The 19,914-nt window shown below is 38.5% G+C and overlaps 1 protein-coding gene across 2 annotated transcripts in view; it reads left to right on the top strand.

Annotated features, from left to right (window-relative positions):
* Positions 1-5,937: 5,937 nt before the first annotated feature.
* The window catches only part of cdh4 (cadherin 4, type 1, R-cadherin (retinal)), a 241,745-nt gene continuing 227,768 nt past the window's right edge, over positions 5,938-19,914 (top strand). Inside the window, exons 1-2 of one of the 2 annotated variants that reach the window (XM_084394671.1) lie at positions 5,938-6,165; positions 8,296-8,407. In XM_084394671.1, coding sequence (XP_084250797.1) covers positions 6,100-6,165; positions 8,296-8,407 — 178 coding nt within the window. In that variant the 5' untranslated portion in view covers positions 5,938-6,099. The remainder of the gene's footprint in view (positions 6,166-8,295; positions 8,408-19,914) is intronic. The other variant, XM_084394670.1, reaches the window with a different exon arrangement.

Genomic DNA, 19,914 nt, shown 5'->3' on the forward strand with positions numbered 1-19,914 from the left:
GTGGCTTTTCTTAAGGCAGGCCTGGCCTCGAACTGTGTTCGGGTGTTTAAATTGAGCAACATCACAACTCTATCAACCCAAATGGTGGTGTTTTTCTGGGGTTGAAGACTTTAGCATCAGGGCTAGCTGCAAGGTGAGGTGCATCAGGGTGGATGATGACCCCACACTGCATCACAGAGACATCACACAAATCAGAATTTTGCCTAAGGGACTAAGGATTTGGCAGCTAAGAATTTGGCAGTAGACTCTCATTTCACCAAATCTGCTGGCTGTAAGTTGGGGTTTGCGTACCTGGGTCCACAGCTGGCATTCTGACTGCAGCCGTGTTTCTGCCTCAATAGCAGCAGAGATCTCCCTTGACACCCTCTCTAAGTGGCATTGTTGCTTGTAGTTGGGCTCAAATTTGATGTGAATTTTAAAAATTGTAACCTTCAACAGGCAACTGAGGAAATCCAGGGGCACCAGGGTGTTTAATAATGTCTCTACTTATCTCAGGAGGGCACTGGTAAGAGGGAAAAGACCCAAATGGCACAGGGCCAAATTTAGAGTCCACAAAATTAAAGGCCCCGAGCCCGTGCAGCAATTTGCAAATGCCTGGCTGTGGGCGTTTGTCTTGCAGTTTCTCACCACTGGCAATGATGTGAGGATCTGGAAGAAGCCCTGACAAAAAAGTGAGATATGTCAAGTTAAATTTACATATCATTGTCACCTGACCTTTTATATTTTAGCAGACACCAACACATATCACCTCTCTAGAAATACACATGAAAATGTTTTGAGCTGCCCCAAACCCTTATATTAAGAAATGTTCATAATTTGCAGAAGATAATATCAACTGAAGGCTTAAAGGGAAAATATACTAATCATTGTTCTGTTATAAATGAAAATATTTGGACTGGTGTTCATTCAGACTTATGACTCTGTACAGTGTACATTTCAGACCAGTTCGGGCATGATCCTTGGTCTTTGGTACTGGTTTACTCACTACCATGTCATTTGTTGCCTCAGGAGCAGTTCCCTGTAACATATTGATGATAAATTATTAATTGACAAAAGTCATTACAAAATTCTAGTCCAACATCATTAAATGTAATGAATGTTAACGTATTACACGTGTCCTAGGCCGGTCTGCAGAGAGCTGGTGCATGACAATGCATGGCAATGGCACTGACTTGAAGCCCATGGTACAGTAGTGCGCACTTTGAAACAATAATGCCACAAAGTGTTTGCACAGTGCTTTCCCAGCAGAGCAGGTACATGACATGCATTTCAGTACCACAGGAACCTCTTTAGCATGAAATGTAACCTGATAATAGAAACATGAAAATAAGTCTTTGCTGCACAACAATTTTACATTTCATTGAACAAACTTAAGGATTAAAGCAAGTCTATGAACTTTTAACACCAACTTATCACACAGAATATTTCTCAGCCTTTATTGTCCCCAAACAACCCTCTTCTGTTTTTAAATGTAAGGTTGTCATCTAGAGTTTGGCGCCACACACTCATTGACATCAGGCTGAGAAACACACAAAACAAAGGAACTTTGTGGGATACTGCAAAGTCTCTGCAACCGCAGCAGAACATGAAAATCAGAAAGACCTGAAGGTGATGAGCCTCCTCATTTTTCCTCATGGACCTGTGACAACGCCCTCTCACTGTCACCTCATCGACTACATTCGAAACTTTTCCAATGCAATGTTTTGGTGAAAGGGCACAAATTGGGCACACGTAAGGGCACAATTAAAGGGGCATTTCACCCATTTGAACATTGTTTTTTATTTAAAGTGGGTCATATATGTAGTCGAAATGTAAAAGAAATTTTGAATTTGGTGCCTTTGTGACCGAGAAAAGACAAAAAATAACTTCAGGACGCATTTGTATGAAAGACAACAACTCCCACAATGCACCACATTGCACAGCTCCGCAAGCCACTCCCACTAATCCAGAAAGCGCATATCTGCCTATAAGAGAAATCACTCTTCCGTCTACAAGTCTAGCTACTACCAGAGCTTGAAATTAATTTCACATTCATACAAAATGTCTAGTTAGTTGGCGAACTCATTAGTGCATTACTCCTCGTTTGTATTTCTTCCGAAAAGGTGAATTATTGCATGGTACCTGGATGTTCAGTCAGAACATATGCGGTGCGAAACTAGTTCACAACACAAACGTCCGTGTCCTCGTCTGATTCAGAGATTTCGTCCAGGAGAAATTGTCATCGTTGAAATTGTTTGCCACAGACGGACTCTATCTCTGTGTTCGTAGCGGTTCGTAGTTGCATAGTGAGATCACCGGCGCCACCAGTCCGCCCTAACCCGAGCCAGTCCGGGCTCCTCGTCCGCGGCAGGCAGGTCTTCTGCCTCGGCTGCTCTTCGCTATAATGCGGCTTGTAAAGGTAGCCACAAACACCTGATTCAAGCATCAGACTTCCGAAATCCTCTTCCTCTAGTCTATATCATATTGAGTACTCTCCTCCGCTATTGTCATAACTTTACATCTGTCTCCACAGCGCCTGTTAGCTTAGCTTCAAACAAGATGGAGGATATTGCTTTCAGAGAGTAAAGTCCCACCCACTGATCTGTAATAGGTCTGTAGCGTGAGCGGGTCCCGCCCCCTGGGAAAGATGAGGAACGAGTGCTTGTAGTCTCAACAGAAATCCCCCCCTCTTACACTTCCTCCTACAATGACGCAAAATGACGATTTTTGCGTCATTGTAGGAGGAAGTGTAAGAGGTAAATAACGGATTTCTCCCGTCTCAGGGGAAAATGAGAGAGTGTTGCACGACCATTCAATAGTATGACTGGGTTTCTAACAATGCAAAGCTTAATGCAAATGGGTGAAGTGTCCCTTTAACACTCTGTGTTACAGTAAATTAATCAAGGATATGGACTTAAAGAATTTCACTGCAGAAGAGAAAGCTAACAACTACCGTTATCCTAACCCCTCCGCTAACATAAGTTGGGCGGGACAATACAAAATGCTTACCTTCATACGCAAACAGGTACTGCTCAATGGAGAATTTGTATCCTTTATCAAGTCTTGAACGTGTCGTAATTTAAAATTTGTCTGCAAGTCGCAGTACATCATCTAGATGTATTTCTGGCAGGTGTAGAAGGGACTGGGTAAACTCCATAGCGTTCCACTATGCTGGCGGAAGTAACCATACACTGCTTTGAGTCAGAACGGAAGTTGCGTGACGTCATGTGAAAAGGGCCTATTGGATTGCCAATTACAAAAGGTAGAAACGTGCATATAGGTGCGTGCGCTACTGCGGAGATGACGAGTCAGCATCGTCAACTTATCACTGCAGCTGAAAACACTAGCCTATGTAGTGCATCATGATCTATGATCATGATTATTAAATATCATACTGTTACTGTATCACCTAACAAAAGACAAATTCCACAATTTGATCACTTTTAACAGAAGAAAAGTGTTCTTTAGATGTTATGTGCAGAGTAGTTGAACGATGTTTAACATGTTTAACGTTTGGTGGTATATTTGCGATTTTTAAATGATGTTTTATTAACAAGGTTCGGGAGGAGCAGGTGCAGATAATTAACCCAATTAGCACAAGTGGAGATCAATCAGTAATCAACTCAGGACAATATAAATAACAGCAGAACCCACCTCTGTTCCTTGACAGTTTATTCAGAATCCCACCTCCACCCCATCTCCTCACTTTTAGTTCCATCTCCTCATTTCTAGTTCCATCTACTCTTACCAACGGGGGGAGTACTCTGGGTTCGGGCAGAAATTCCGAGCTCGGAGCCCTCCACCCGGACAGCACGCCAAATACGCATAACCTTTACCGTAATAATTATATGTAGATGTGAACTCGTGAAATCTATAATAGATTGATAAGTAATAACCTAAATAATAAGTGCTATAAAGCAGCGCACTGTTGCTATGTTTACTCCTGTTGGCTCACGTCTATTTAGTGAAAACTTTTGTGCTACTGAAATATACAATTAGCCTATATGCAAAATGCATGCATAAAATGCAAACCTTAAAGGGTTAGTTTACCCTCAAGCCACGCTAGGTATATATGAATTTCTTCTTTCAGCCCAGTTATAATAAAAAATATTCTGGCTCTTCTTTATAAATGGGAGTGAATGGTAACTAAGATTTTGAAGCCCAAAAATGTGCATCCATTCATCGTAAAAGTAATCCATATGGCTCCAGGGGGGTTAATAAATGCCTTCTGAAGCGAAGTGATGCGTTTTTGTAAGAAAAATCTCCATATTTATAACTTTATAAACTAGAATCACTTCCGGTAACGGCCGTACGCTAGTCGAGTTCCGGCCAAAGAGTGAACTCTGACCCGACGCATTACGTGCGATGTAGGAGTAGCATACGCTTAGGTGAGACTAGATGCCTCTGGCGGTTCAAACAAATAGGGCTGGGCAACAAACTCAAGCTCCTCCGACATTTCTCTTTAAAAATTATAGTTTTAGACTTTTAATTTGTGACCGGTGTTTTGTTCTGCTCTCTGCACTTCCGTGTTCATCAATACGACATGAATCAGGCCAGAGTTCACTCTCCCGCCGGAACTTGACTTGCATACGCCTGTTACCGGAAACCAGTGATTATAGTTTATAAACTAAACATGGATTTAAAAACTTTTCTTCTTTTTTTTTTACAAAAATGCATCGCTTCGCTTTAGAAGGCCTTTATTACCCCCCTGGAGCCGTATATGGATTATGATGGATGGATGCGTTGTTTTGGGCTTCAAAATCTCAGGCACTACTCACTCCCATTATAAAGCATGGAAGAGCCTTGATATTTTTCTAATATTACTCCGATAGGCTGAAAGAAGAAAGTCTTAAAGGGTAACTCTCGCCAAAATGCTACCTAGGGTCTTTTTGTTAATCTACCCGAGGCAAACTTTTGTTTAAAAGCATTATAATGGAAACGCCACTTTTAAGATTGACCGTAAATTGCGTTTTGAATGGGGCACTTTGATAGCATCAAAAATCGCTATTTTTAAAACACTAAGAAGGCTCGACACAACATGAAACTTTGCTCAAAGTATCACCAGAGGCTCTACACATGAACTCGAGCATTGAGAACATTGTTTGTGAACACAGAGTTTACTAGAAAGAAAGATTTTGAACAACTCACTGTAGCTGTGTCCGCCGTCATAAATAGTCCGAATGCAATGTAACAGGGAGGAGAGTAATGAAAAGCTCCTAAAGCTTAGTTCCATATAAATTCACGGATAATTTGTACTTTTGTCGTTATGAAAATCAAAATTGACCTTGTATTTGAAAAAGGATCCTCATATAAGAAACAATACTAAAATTCAGAGTCAGTTCATTCACATTCGCAGACTGACTATATTTTTGACTGTCAAAATGCCAGCGGACACAGCTACAGTGAGTTGTTCAAAATCTTTCTTTTTAGTAAACTCTGTGTGTACACAAACAATGTTCTCAATGCTCGAGTTCATGTGTAGAGCCTCTGGTGATACTTCGAGCAAAGTTTCATGTTGTGTTGAGCCTTCTTAGTGTTTTAAAAATAGCGATTTTTGATGCTATCATAAAGGCAAAACGAAAATACAGTCGAAAACGAAAATACAGTCAATCTTAAAAGTGACGTTTCCATTCTAATTATGCTTTTAAACGAAAGTTTGCCTTGGGCAGATTAACAAAAAGACCATAGGTTGCATTTTGGCGAGAGTTACCCTGTAATAACGGTGATAATTTTCATTTTTGGGTGAACTAATCCTTTTTAATTAGGGTGGTCAGACCCCCCTCTAAACCCCCTTTATTAATTCGCTACCTGATTTGAGCTGCAAGTTATTTTAATCTGAAGTCGATATGTAGAATGAACGTGGCTGGTTAACTGTCAAGCAAGCGTGCTGTAGTGCGTCTCAGTGTGTGTCTTTAAGTAGTACGCTGCGGTAGGAGGAGTTGTATGGGTTGTGACGCCGTGGTGCTGAGCCTGAACAGCCCCTGTCCACCTGCAGTAGGGCGAAAGACCGAGCGGGACAATATTCTGTGCGCATCGCTCAGCGGAACCCTGCTACCGACAGCACATCTCACAGGAATAATCTCCACGTTTGTGAATAACAAACACCTGCCTCCTCTGCTGATGGCAAAAATGAAAACCGGCTGCGCGGTTCTTGTGGCGTGTGCCTTAGTTGTGGGCACATCTTTGGTAAGTCCAAATGTTTTATTTACAAACATCCTGGAAGTAATAGCACTTGAAATTAGACGCTCGAAGGCTGGACATATGGAATAGTACACTTGTATTTGTGCGTTTTATGTGCGTACCAACTAAAAGAATACTGTGGTGCATCGAGCGTTCACTTTGACTGTTTGGAAATCAAAAATTGCCTTCCTAGCACTTCTATAACAGGCGATTTCTTCTTCTTCTTTCTTCTAAATAACATTCAGACGAGGAAATCAGTTTGTGTTGAACACTGGTCGTCTATCAGTAAGCTGCAGTGGCTTGCAGCTGCACTTTTAACACACATTGCAGAGGATGCGGCGATGCCTGTGGTGTGTCTGATAATAGTGCGGCTCTGTCGTTACTGGAGGAGTATGTGAATATGCAAATCAATTGTATTAATATTAAGATTCATGTCATAGGTAATTACTTTTCCCCTTCTTAATAGGAACATCAGGAGCGATTTAACTTGTAGCATACTAGGGAACTAGTTGCTTTGGTCTGTGATGTCTCACGTTTAGGAATTATGAAACACTCATTCAAGAAGGAGAAACACACACATATACCAGTAAATGAAATCTAGGAGGTGCTAGGGTGTTGAGTAAATATAAGTTCTGGAAATAAGACACATATTACCCTGTTGGATGTATGGCAGATATTGACATTCTCTTTGATGACTCATTCAGAATAAAATCTGTATCTGGGGGTGAGATATAGCTATAGAGCTGCATTCACATGGTGGGCAGAGGCAGCGCTGCTTTAGAAAGTAACCATCTCACAGCCCTCTGACTAATGTGATCTGTAGGGATGCTTTGACAGACTGTTCCTCCGTGGATATATGAAAGAGCTTAGAGCGTCGGCTCTTTGTTGTCTTGATTTTTCAGGTTCATAGTTGTCTGGGTTCCAGAATAGAAAAATATAGGGAGAGAGAGAGAGAGACCCCTAAAGGCAACCTCTCGTTCACTTTAGACACAGCGAGGCCCGAGCTTGAACCCTGAATCGTTTTAGAAAAGCCCACAATACTGAGACTGGAATAACCTGAATATGACCCACCATCTAATTATGCTAAATCTCCATGGTGAGCACTATCCATTGATGCACACACACACACACACACACACACTAGGTCACTATCCTAAAATAGGTGCCACTGTAATGGGCACAATTTCTCTACTGATTCACATGGCAGAACTCCAGCGCAACCTTCTTTCTTCTGCACTTCCTGTCTTTCATTGCATCCTCGTTTTCTCCCTCGGTTTATTTTAATCATCAAACAGGCTCATTTTGCTCTTGTTAATTTTTTAGAGAAGCTCTTGATGTTTTCACTCGTATCCATTTTTTTTTGTTTTAAACCACCATCAGGGCATGATAATGCAGGACTCTAAATGAGAATTAAATCACAGATTTGTTGTTTTTTTGTAGAATTTGTTAATTTGCATATTTTCATGGAATTATTGTAATATTCAAATACTCAGCTGGACTACAGCAGTGATTCGTAGCCAAGGGTACAGGCACTCCGGAGGGTATTTAAGCAGGTGGCAGGGGGTGCTTGGAAATATTTAGCTTTGTTAGAGCTACAAAATGTTTTGAAATCATTTTAAAAAGAATTAAAATAACTAATCTCGATGATTAATCTCAAGATGTTTTCAGAATCTTTTAAGGAATTATATTAAATAAAAAAAGCGATGCGTTCTAGTTTAGATTTGCATAACAACATGTTTATTAGAATATGTTTGAATATGTTTTATTTTATTTCACTTATTGATTTATTTACTTTATCGATTCTGCTGATATTAATGATATAGTAATGAATGAAATTTACTGACTATAGTGGTTATAATATAACTGATTACAAGTGACTTATTAGTAATATTAAAAATAAAGTTAAATTAGGCTCAAGGAACACATTTCTGGGTACTTAAGCTTGTGTATTGAACAGTTTTTTCATCCCTAGCAGTAAATGGTTGCATCCTTGCTCTGTGAGTTTGCCTCCTGAAGGTATTTATATCGGTTTCGATAACCTTGAATAAGAACCACAACCCTGTGGTCACAAATCAATTTGCCTAACCACTTCCCCTCTCCTGTGTCTTCATAGCCAATAATGTCTGTCTTTCTCAGGGGAGTCACGGAAATGCTCAGACCATCGCTCCATGCAGACCAGGTTTCTCCCAGAACTCCTACACCGTATTTGTCCCCAGGGGTGTGCTGCAAGGCCTGAACATTCACAAAGGTAAGAGCTTGCAGTGCATTGCATGATTCGCCACAGGTTTATTTGCGTGTGTGTGCCTTAATCTCAGTGGAGCTTCAGCAACAGTTTTGTGGGTGAATGTAAATGCTTGTGCATTCCTCAGTCTGTGTGTGTAGGCTAGATGTAATACGTTAAATATAATTTTAGCTTGATTATTGCATATTTCTGGAGAATGCACAATGACTCCCAAATGATCAGGAGGTGTATGTTGTTGAATATTCTTCGGGACTCTCACCCATGCAGTAATTTAGACTAGTTGTGCTGTATGATTCCTCAAAAGGTTTTAACAGCGGTTCAAAACCTGTTTCAGCCGGCTTCGAAATAAGCACAGTGTGGAATAACAAGCACAAATAAACGGTTTAGAAAGGAGGAGCGGAGATGCAGATATGCCCGCGTGCTGAATGTTGATAGTACACACAGGACCAGTAATGCAATTAGAACACGTTTAAAACACACTATGCTTCTCAAATGCAATTTTCAAGGTCTGCGAAACGTCAGGTGATGCTTTTAAAGAAACATGTCCACGGTGTGCCAAAAACAACGCTTCCATCTAAGTGGGTGTCGTAAGCGCATACACGTTCTTAATCGCCGAGAGCTACAGTTGGCACACGTCTGCATTAATAAAATGCACAAAGCCAGTGTTTCCTACTGATCAAAATCAATATGCATATTATTCAGCTTTAGTTTGACTATCAGACAAACCTTGGCTGGATGATTAAAAACATAAATAAATAAAAAATGGAAATAAACCCATAATCTGAATTTAATGGATAGTTCAGTGGCCCGGCTGGCTACAGAAGCCTCATTTAAATCTTCTGTTCGGCTCCCGCTGGGTGTTTTTTTGCTGCTTTGAGCTTTAAGCTTTCCTTTTTTTTTTTTTTTTTCGCGCTCCCCCTCTGTCCTGCATGTAATACAGTTCCTCTATTCTTTCCCACTTCTTTTCAGCAAGATTTCAGCCGTCCTTTTATACTGTCGCTTTTCATTGCCATTGTGCGTGCATGTGTGTGCGTTATGCGAGGATATGCTTTATCTGTGGAATTTGTTTTGCTGTTATGGAAGGAGAAAAGACGTCGGGGGGAAAATTGGACTTGCAGAAACAAATCATACAAGAAAATGGCACATTGATTCGATCAATTACCTGTTTTTTTCCACTGCATTCAAAACTTTGATTGAGTATAACTGTTATCAGAGTAATCAATGGATTTATTCACATGAGCGTGGTCGTGTAGAGAGAGTTTTATTTGTTGTTCTCAATCTGACTGCAGCTTTTGCGCTGATGCGGGAGCACAACAAATCGGATTTTCGCTGTAATTGCAGAAATTGCGCAACTGCTTTGGAAGTACGTGCTCTTGTTATTTAGATTTAATTCGTAATGCTGTTCCCTGTTTATCGCACTTCTAAGGCCTGTTTGTTTTGATCCCGGCCTGTGGAGGTGTTGAGGGAACATTGTCAGTCATTGACATGTCAGATGTGCTTGTTACGCAGCAAGTCGTTTGAGTGTTGGCATGCATGTCCAAGTGCTCACGCATGAGTCAATCATTTTGTTTACTCGTGGATTTAGTTATGAGCATTTTGCTAGGATCAACTCTCGAGCCCGTGCCCTCAATATCCACCAGCGTGCGTCGTGCAGGCAACCACCTTTCCTTCAATATCCAATAGTGCACTCTTCATTTTAAAAACATGCTTACCCCAGCACAACTTGGCACTTGGGTGTATATCGCCAGGCTGCAGTATGAGCCCTTACAGAGAGTGATTAATGTACAGTCACCGGTCTGGAGGAAGGGTGATGTGTTCGGAGGAACCATAGTAATCGGGGAGTGGGGTCGCCTCACTGGGACGTTAATGATAACAGCCTTGTGAAACCCAGAACCGTCAAAGGGGAGAGTAATGGGTGAGCCAGTGCGCTCGGTTGGGCCAGCGAGCGTCAAGTCGAGAAACTCCAGCATCAATTTAGCCGTGATTGTAAACATTGGTCTGACACCTCGAGAATGCTAATGCCGAGATGGGAATTCTCAGGAGCGCGGTGCGGTCTGAGACTTGAATTTGGCAGAGGAATCGAGAGTAGAAAGTTCCGCTTGCCTTCATAACTGTTTAATATGGCTGCGGTGCACTGGGGTGAGAGTGAGCGATTCATCTCAGTTCTCTAGGTACTGCTTAGCATTGGTCTCTAAAGCCTGGCCATCCAAACAGAATCAGATATGACTTCTCTTTTATGGCCAGAGCAGTCAGGGTGTCTGCCAGCTGTCTGCTGGTCTCGCAGCTGCTTTCGATGCAATTTGCTGATTCCGTTTAATTACACCAGTAGCTTGTGTTTATTTTCTATTCATTTACGAAGGTGTTTGTTCGCGCTGGGCATTTAATTATAGCAAAGTTTGGGTATTAATGCAACAGTGGCGCATTTACACCTATTATCCTCTAATCCTCATGATCCACTTTTATTGTACTTCTAAGGATAACGAGCTTATTAAAGACACGGCCCCTCGAATGAAGTTGACCGGAGTGGTTTTAATTCAACCATCCAACATTTCTAATATCTTTTACACAGTAAAAACAGACAGCGTGAGTTCCTTCAGGCGCTCTGCCTCACTAGATGTGATTCATCTTCACTCAGCATGTGAAAAGATTCATCATTTATGCTGACAAAATATAAATGCCAGGGCTGTCACATATTCAGCTGGCCTCGGGAGCATATGAAAGGCACCTACATGGCCACAGTAAATAGGTATGGTAAGCATTTGTGTTTTACATGATTGGATTCCAAGTCCTAGATGGTAAGTTTCGAACCCCATGCAACATTGACTGATGATGCGGTCATTTAGCGTGGCTCGTTATTGCGGTAGGCAGTCTAGCTCAGGAGAAAATGATCTTTTATGAGGTTTTATTGTGTTACGTCATGTCTTCCGGCGTTTATGCAAACATTTATAGACGTATAAACTCATGCATAAACAGCCCATCTTTCTGTGTTGACATGTACGGTGGGGTCCAGCGTTTGAGACTACGTTCAAAATATGAGATTTAAAAGAACAAAGGAGTGTTATATACAGTATGTGAAAAGAGCAGATATGTGACATTTGTGCAAATTTGTCACAATGATCGTGTGTACAAAATGTCACAGGTCATGAAGTTCATGTGCTGCTGTCATGGTAACACTTTTGAAAAATATTGTAATTGTTAGCATTAGTTAACATGAATTTAAAAATGAAAAATACTTCTAAAGCATTAATTCATCTTAATGTTAATTCCACTCATTTACTAATACATTATAAAAAAAAGAAAAACATTTTTTTATATATATATGTATCTGTTAATAATAGCCTATATAATGTAGCTAACATGAACTAACAAATGAACAGTTATATTTTTATTAATGATGTTAATAAAGATTAATAAATACTTTAACAAATGCATTTGCTAACCTCAACTAATGGGACGTTATTGTTAAGTGTTAATGTTGTCATTTAAGAAATATGATTATAATTTAGATACCTGTCTTCTATTTTAATATATATATATATATATATATATATATTTTTTTTTTCAGCACCATTACTCCAGTCTTCAGTGTCATATGATCCATCAAAAAATCATTTTAATATGCTGATTTGGTGCTCAAGAAACATTTCTTATTATTATCAATGTTGAACTCAATTATGATGAGTAATATTTTTGTTGAAACCGTGATACTTTTTTTAATCATTCTTTGATTAATAGAAGTTCATAAAAAACAGCACTTGTTTACTAGCATTCGTTTTTAACACTATACATATATTTACTGTCATATGATTCATTTAATGCATCCGTCACAGTTATCTGGACTTATTCATCTTTAGTTTCACTTTCATGGACTTTCAGTTTGTTTTCATTCATCACATCCTTTGTTTGATTTTCCCGCCACTCATCAGTTGCCATGGACACTCATCAGATCATCACACCCACCTGTTTGTCATCTCCTCATTATCACTGTGTATTTAAGTTCCACACCTTCACTATGTGCTTTTCGGTTGTTGTTTGTGTGTCTGTGTTACGCACACTGTTACTTTCTCTTCATCGTTATGGATTACCTGAGTTTGTTTTCATTAAAGAACAATTTTGTTTATAGAAACCTTTTTGGACTCTCCTTCGTCTTCATCTTCTTTAACTGGTGACAGCATCCTTGCTGAATTAAAGTATTAATAAAAAAAAAAAAAAACGTACTGACCCAAAACTTTTTAACAGTATAGTGTACACATGATCAGATGTATAGATTTAAATAAAGAAAAAAAAAAAGGATCCATGAAGACAAACAGAGCATTTGAGCGTGAACCTTTTTCAGAGCAGAAACCCACCTGGGAGAGATAAGCCATGAAAACGGATATTCCACTGATTGCACATTGTAGTGTAAACCATCATCTTGGCCTAAGAGCAGGATCAGGCACTTTGAAGCCAAAGACAGAGAGATGGAGATGGAGGGAGGACAGGTACACACAAAAGAGCAATCTGATTTGAGTTGCACTTACCCCTAAATGGTGGTCTGAAAGGATGCTGTCAGAATGTGTTCAAGAGAACATGAGCGATGAACTTCAGTGCATAACCCTTTAATATCCGACACAGTGCTGGTGGGAAATGGAAGTCAGTCGCCTTTGCCGTTAGTTCAGAGGCGGCCATTAATCATCTTAATTACTAGTGCTTATGCATAGTCAGAGTCATTTGACTTCTCTGGCAGATTTGTGGCATTTGCAGTGCCACAAAATATAGTGCCTGCTTGGGTTTCCAAGATATGCAAATACCACATTTTATCATCAATAAAATATAGTAAGTCCCCACTTCAGTTCCCCTTTCGCTTTAAAAAATATGCCTCTCCCACAAGGACATCCATTAAATCCAAACGCACTGACATCTTAAGGCAGATTTACAATAAAACCAGAACTAGGACTTCACCTGTGAGATGGAGACGCTCTGCGCATGGGCTCCCAGGCTCTATCTCTTCTGCGTTCCAGTCGTGTCTTAAAGTTTACCTCATTATCTAGCAAACACATTGCTCTTCATACTTAAGCCGTGCTGTGGAACCTCTCATGGATACAGACATTCACTGAAGCTCATTAGGATGGTACTGCTTGAGCCCTGTCTGGAGCTTTGCAGTTGCAAACAGAACATGGTTAAGAGTTTATTAAAAAAACAGATTTTTTTCCGACTGAATTCTGATTGGATGTGCAACATTCAAAATCAGTGTGAACAGCAGACAACAATAATAATAATAATAATAATAATAATAATAATAATAATAATAGTATTATGTAATATAATGCATTATTGTTGTTGTAGTTGTTGAAGAAAATTGTAATAAATTATTTTGTTAAAGGCACAATATGTAACTTTTTTGCTTTAAAAATAGCAAAAATCACTATATCTTACATTATCCCAACTGTTTCCAACAACTTTCAACTTTCAAACCAGGAGAAATTTGTAATTTAATTCGAAGACACGTCTTTTGTCGCCGTCAATGGCGTCATATCCGCGTTGTCCCTGGTTTCCGCTCGTACTGCCATAGCAACCAGAGCCCTCTGATAGTAACCAAAGCGACTGACGCGGACAACTGTGTAGTTCGCAATGTCTGTTTGCACGCTGTTGTTGTTTCGTTCAAACATTATGGACCATGGCAAGCAGACTTTGGATAAAAAAGGAGAACTAAAACGAGAAATCAATATCAGCGCGGTGTTTTCGAGATGCCTAGAGCTCCCATGGACAGTATATAAACGAGAGCTCCACGTCCGAGACTTCGACCGCTCCTACATGTACTTTATTAAACAGGTGAGCACATTTACATAAAACTAATCAATGTTACATAGTTCAACAATGATAAAATGTTAGAATATGATCTGTATGTTATTCTAATGTTGATCTAGCTTACTGCTAGTCTCATACAGACAAACTAACACATAAATTTCAACACATTCAAATGCAGTTTAATGTGATAGTGTAATGTTAGACCAAGTGAAACAGCGCTGCGTTACCTCACAAGTTTAATTTGTCTAATAAACTGACCTGTGAGTTGTAATTGTGCACTTGCGTGTAGTTCGGTAGAATGAAATGTCCACATTCCTTTTATATCCGCGGGACTCGCGTCGCGTGTGGAGCTGATAGCTGTCTCTTAGCAATCCCGAACTGCTTCATATCACAGTCATGATAAAAACATCGATGTATTCAGTCATCCATAAACATTATTAGATCGGTCGGCTTGACGTTGACGACAAGATCAATAATTCTTAGCAAATGTTGCGTCATCAAACTACGCCTTTGTTTTTGTAAAGAGGTTAGCGACCCCTAGCGGCGAAAAATTCCATACTGTACGTTTAATATGGCAAGCCTATATCTACAGTATCACTTTCAGTTATTATTAGTATTATTTGCATTTATTATATTAATTTGTTGTATCATTTATTTTATATTTATGTATAATATATTGATTATATTGATTAATTTTTATGGCAAACTCTGTTCTCATTTTCTTAATAAATGCTGTTTTTTTTTCAGTTTCTGCTGCTTCCATCATGGCCATGTATTGGAAAATAGCAGCTTACAAAATCTACAGCTTTTGGTTTTGTAATAACCTACTTAGCATGGTGAGCAATTGTTCTATTGATCTGTTTCATATTGCTCAAGGATGTTAAACACTCCACATGGCTGAAGAAAACATGTTTTATGATGTTTTCTAAGAAACAAAAGTGATATTCCTACATTTATATGCTGTTTTTCACTTGAAAGGTCTGCTTCTCAGCTCAAGTGGACCAAGCATACAATAGTGTGCAATACACACAGACTTGGTTTGTTTCATGCCTGATTTACTTTCCATTGCATTTCCATCTGGATTTTTTTTCACACTGCATAGGGAGTAAGGTATATCAATCTATATTAAAGGAAAATCTTGACTGGCATAGATATTTTCCTTCCCATCCCTCTCTCTCATACTCTTTCTACAACTCACCTAGCAGTTCTTAATTAAGTTTTCATATGAAACCATAGCTCAATGTCTATTTGAATATAAATCAGATTGGATTTTCATCTTAAAGGCAGACTTTTCACTACTGGCTGTGTGTATACTATTAGTCAGCAAGGCATTTCTCATATGCATTAACCCCGCCACTTATATTCTGATCTAACATATTCGGCTGCCCAAGGTCATTAAGCTGAGATCGAAGTGGAAGAAGTGTCCTTTGATTCTGTGCGAAGACCTTGGGTACACTGCTTTTGAAAGAAAAACATTTTTGTCGATTCGTTTATTATCATTACCAATACTGAAGTGAATGCTTTTTTTATATAGAAATTTCAGTTCTTTATTGATCAGTGTGAAAAATATGACATATATGCAAGGACACACCAATCCAAAAGCACAACTTTTATCTACAGTAAAAAAACAAAACATTTCTATGGGATCAGACTATCAACGGCTAGAATTAAATGAAAAGGAAATAGAAAGAAATAGTTCATTTATGAACAAATCATACAGACTCAGATTCATTGACCACATTTGACCCAAAAAAATCCAATTCATTTGTCGTGATTAATCGATTTGACAGCACTATATATTTTTGAGTGTACTGTCCCTTTAAGAGTATTTGCCTTATGGTGTATGTATAATATACAAAATACATGTTTATATACAACAAGCTCTTTCACTTTTTCTATATACATATGCATGTGTGTTTCTCAGCGGGCCATTATGTGTTTCATGACTCTGACCTGCCGGTGTCTTTAATTCCTCATCGTGCCCTTAGGTTCTGTTTTAATTACTTCTTCCTTTGACATGGTGGGTTTATTTTAAGGAGCAAATACTAAAACGCCACCGGGAAAGGGAATATGATTCAGCTCATAGAGTCTTGAGGTTTGGCACCAATCTAAACCGAGTAGAAGGAAATAGGAAAGAGGTGAGGTGTAGCACTTTTTTCTCTGTGTTGGAGATTGGAGAAGGGCTGGGGGGGATGAAGAAGGGAGCATGCTAACAAGAGGTGAGGAATGCTAATTGTATTCATAAGATGCAGCCTTAGTTTATCCTTATCTATGCGCTTTTCTCGCTTGCTCTGTCTTCTCTTTGAGGCTTGCTTGCAGACAGCTTCACTTTAAGTCCTCAGGCTGTCTTAAAGAGATTCTGTTGAGAGGGCTGTGGTCAGGGACTGTTGGACATGCGTTTAGTCTGTTTACTTCTATAAATGCGGGACTCCAGAGGAGAGATAAATACAAACGGACAAACATAAAAGGTGTTGCTGTGGATATTTGGCTTACATTTTATGAATTTGAATCGCACACGCAAACACGGGCGCACAGACTCTCCTCAAGCCTGACAGTTTGTCATTCGGGGTTGCGTTTGGTGTTTACAGCGTTTTGACTTGATTGACAAGGGCCACAGGAAGTGGAAGCATCCCTCCATCCAGTGAGTGATTATCTTAAATGGAGAAATTAAAGGATTACAAACTGGCCCAGTAATCCAGCTGTCAATCTCTTGACTCATTAAGGAGTAGGAGGAAAGAGGGACAGAGAGAGAGAAGAGAGCAAACTTAGGTGTTAGGAAGAGAGGATTGGTGTTTTAGTAGCTTGCTTGTGTCTTTGTAAATGATGTGTCATTGTAAATGATATTATCATGCACACGATGTTCTGTTGATAGAGATAGTTCATCCAGAAATGAGAATACTGTCATAGTTGACTCACCCTCGTGTCATTTCAAACCTGTTTTTTTTCTCGAAATGTCTTGACTGCTCTTTTCCATTTAATAAAAAAGGATCCAATAAAATATTATCAAAATATGACAATTAAAAAAATATATATTTTCATATATTTACAAACTATATGCAGGTAATTTAGTATTTTTCTAAATACTATTATATTCTTTATTATGTAGATTTTTTGTATATTTAATATGTAGGTTTTTTAAATAATTTTAGTTTTAGCAGTGTTGTTTAATTTAGTTTTTTAAGTATTTCTATTTAGTTTTAATGTATTTGTTTCTCAGTTTAAGTAATTTTAAATTTAAAACTTATTTTATTCTAGCATATATATATATATATATATATATATATATATATATATATATATATATATATATATATACACTGTAAAAAAATTCTAACCTCCCCAACTCAAAATTTTCTAGTGACTGGTCACATCTAAATTTTTCAATTGGCACAAGTGAAATTCTGTAAATTATCAAATTAAATTTACAGAATTTCATTGGGCCAATTGAAAAATTTAGATGTGATCAGTCACTAGAAAATTTGGAGTTGGGAAGGTTAGACATTTTTACAGTGTATATATATATACAGTGCAATGCATAAGTAAATACACCCATGCTAAAGTTGACTAAAAAGAGGAATAAAAAATCATATTTTGGAAATTGAACTTAATGCCTTAATTTAAAAAATTAGGAAAAATCCAACCTTTAAGGACACCAATTTTCTTTGTGAATGAGTAATGTATCGTAAATAAATAAATGTTCTTCCTTAAAATACATGGTGCATAAGTGAGTACACCCCTATGTTAAATTCCCATAGAGGCAGGCAGATTTTTATTTTTAAGTATTTAAAAAAAAAAAAAAATTAGGATACTATGCATCCTGATAAAGTTCCCTTGGCCTTTGGAATTAAAATAGCCCCACATCATCACATAGCCTTCACCATACCTAGAGATTGGCATGGGGTACTTTCCATAAGATCATCTCTCAATGCAAATCAAACTAGCTTTTAGGCTAACTGAAATAAAACCATGCCAATCTCTAGGTATGGTGAATGCTATGTGATGATGTGGGGCTATTTTAATTCCAAAGGCCAAGGGAACTTTATCAGGATGCATAGTATCCTAAAAAAAAAAAAAAAAAAAAAACTTAAAAATAAAAATCTGCCTGCCTCTATGGGAATTTAACATAGGGGTGTACTCACTTATGCACCATGTATTTTAAGGAAGAACATTTATTTATTTACGATACATTATTCATTCACAAAGAAAATTGGTGTCCTTAAAGGTTGGATTTTTCCTAATTTTTTAAATTAAGGCATTAAGTTAAATTTCCAAAATATGATTCTTTATTCCTCTTTTTAGTCAACTTTAGCATGGGTGTATTCACTTATGCATTGCACTGTATATATACATACACACATGGCCAAAGGTGTTGTCCAGCCTCGGAAAGTTGACGTCTTCACCCTTTATTTAAATATTATTCATATTATTATTGAATTAATTAATGGTTTTGTAAAAAAACTATTATTCATCGTTCCCTGTATCGCTCAAATCCAATATGGCGCCATTGACGTCACTGATTTTTGGTCACAAGGCATGCACGAACCTGCATCAAACGGTGTCGATGCACCAGATGTTTTTTGGAGTCTATATGACTTTTGTAGCCTCTTTTAGAGCAGAAAGGAAGACTTCTGGCCCTTATTCGTGATCATTGTATGTAAAAGTGACAGAATATTCTTTGAAAATGCACCTTTTTGTGTGCCATAGAAAAAAAAGTCATAATGGGTTTGTAATGGCATGAGGTGACCTATTCATTGAAGTTTGCTTTGAGGCACACTTTTTGAGAAGTTCTGTAAAAATATGAAATATGTTTTCCAGGCTGGTAAAATGGCAGATTAATAAATCAGACTATAAAGAAGGGAAGATAATAATAGAAATATTGCGGACTTCATAATATAATTCTCAAGCATTTGGTTATCGATTCATTCTAAGCCATTGTCTACTTTGACAGTTTTTTTTTTTCAGTCTCGGGAACGGACTGAACTATCCATATCTGCGCCTGTCCTTTCATTGATTTCTTTTGTTATTAAGTTGTTTATATTGTCCATAACGGGGAGGCATCTCTTGTAAATTATGAATATCAGCTCAAACTTGTAGACGTTTCTAGAATCCTGGAGCTGCTTTGGGGACTGGAGTAAGGCGAGGAAAAATCAATACAAATTTCCACTGTGCTGCCAGTTCAACATGGCCACTCACTTATAGCATTGATCGCCTCTTCAGAAGAATCTTTTTAGTTTTATTTATACGTTCATACATGCATTCGTATAAATGCAAACCTATTTGAAAGTAAAAATGCTGAAGGACAAGATGCCAGGTGAGATTGCGGAAGCAGAAAAAGAAAGAAATCAAGGATTCAAGGTCTGTGTCTTCTTAAATTCCCAAAGCTTGCTGGAGTTCCATGGACGTCGGCCAGAAATACAAATATGATTATCAAAAAACATCTTCTGCAAGTGCTCGGACTCTAAATTGTCCTCTTCAGACTTTGTATAAATTTTCCACAGGCCTGCAACCAGCTCTTCATGTTCACTGAACTGTTGTGGTCTGGTAAATAAAGCGACGTATGTTGGCACAGGCTTCAGCACTTTTGCGCTGATAAAGAGCTTGGCCATTGGTGGGTAAAAATTATGTTTGCAAAAGGACTATTCAAATTTCATCCCTGGCTACCAGTGGCTTAATTTTGAATTTTGCAAGTATGTACAATATTCATTATCACCAAATGCAGCAGTTTC

The sequence above is a fragment of the Rutilus rutilus genome, assembly GCF_951802725.1.
Source record: "Rutilus rutilus genome assembly, chromosome: 22".
Classification (NCBI taxonomy): domain Eukaryota; kingdom Metazoa; phylum Chordata; class Actinopteri; order Cypriniformes; family Leuciscidae; genus Rutilus; species Rutilus rutilus.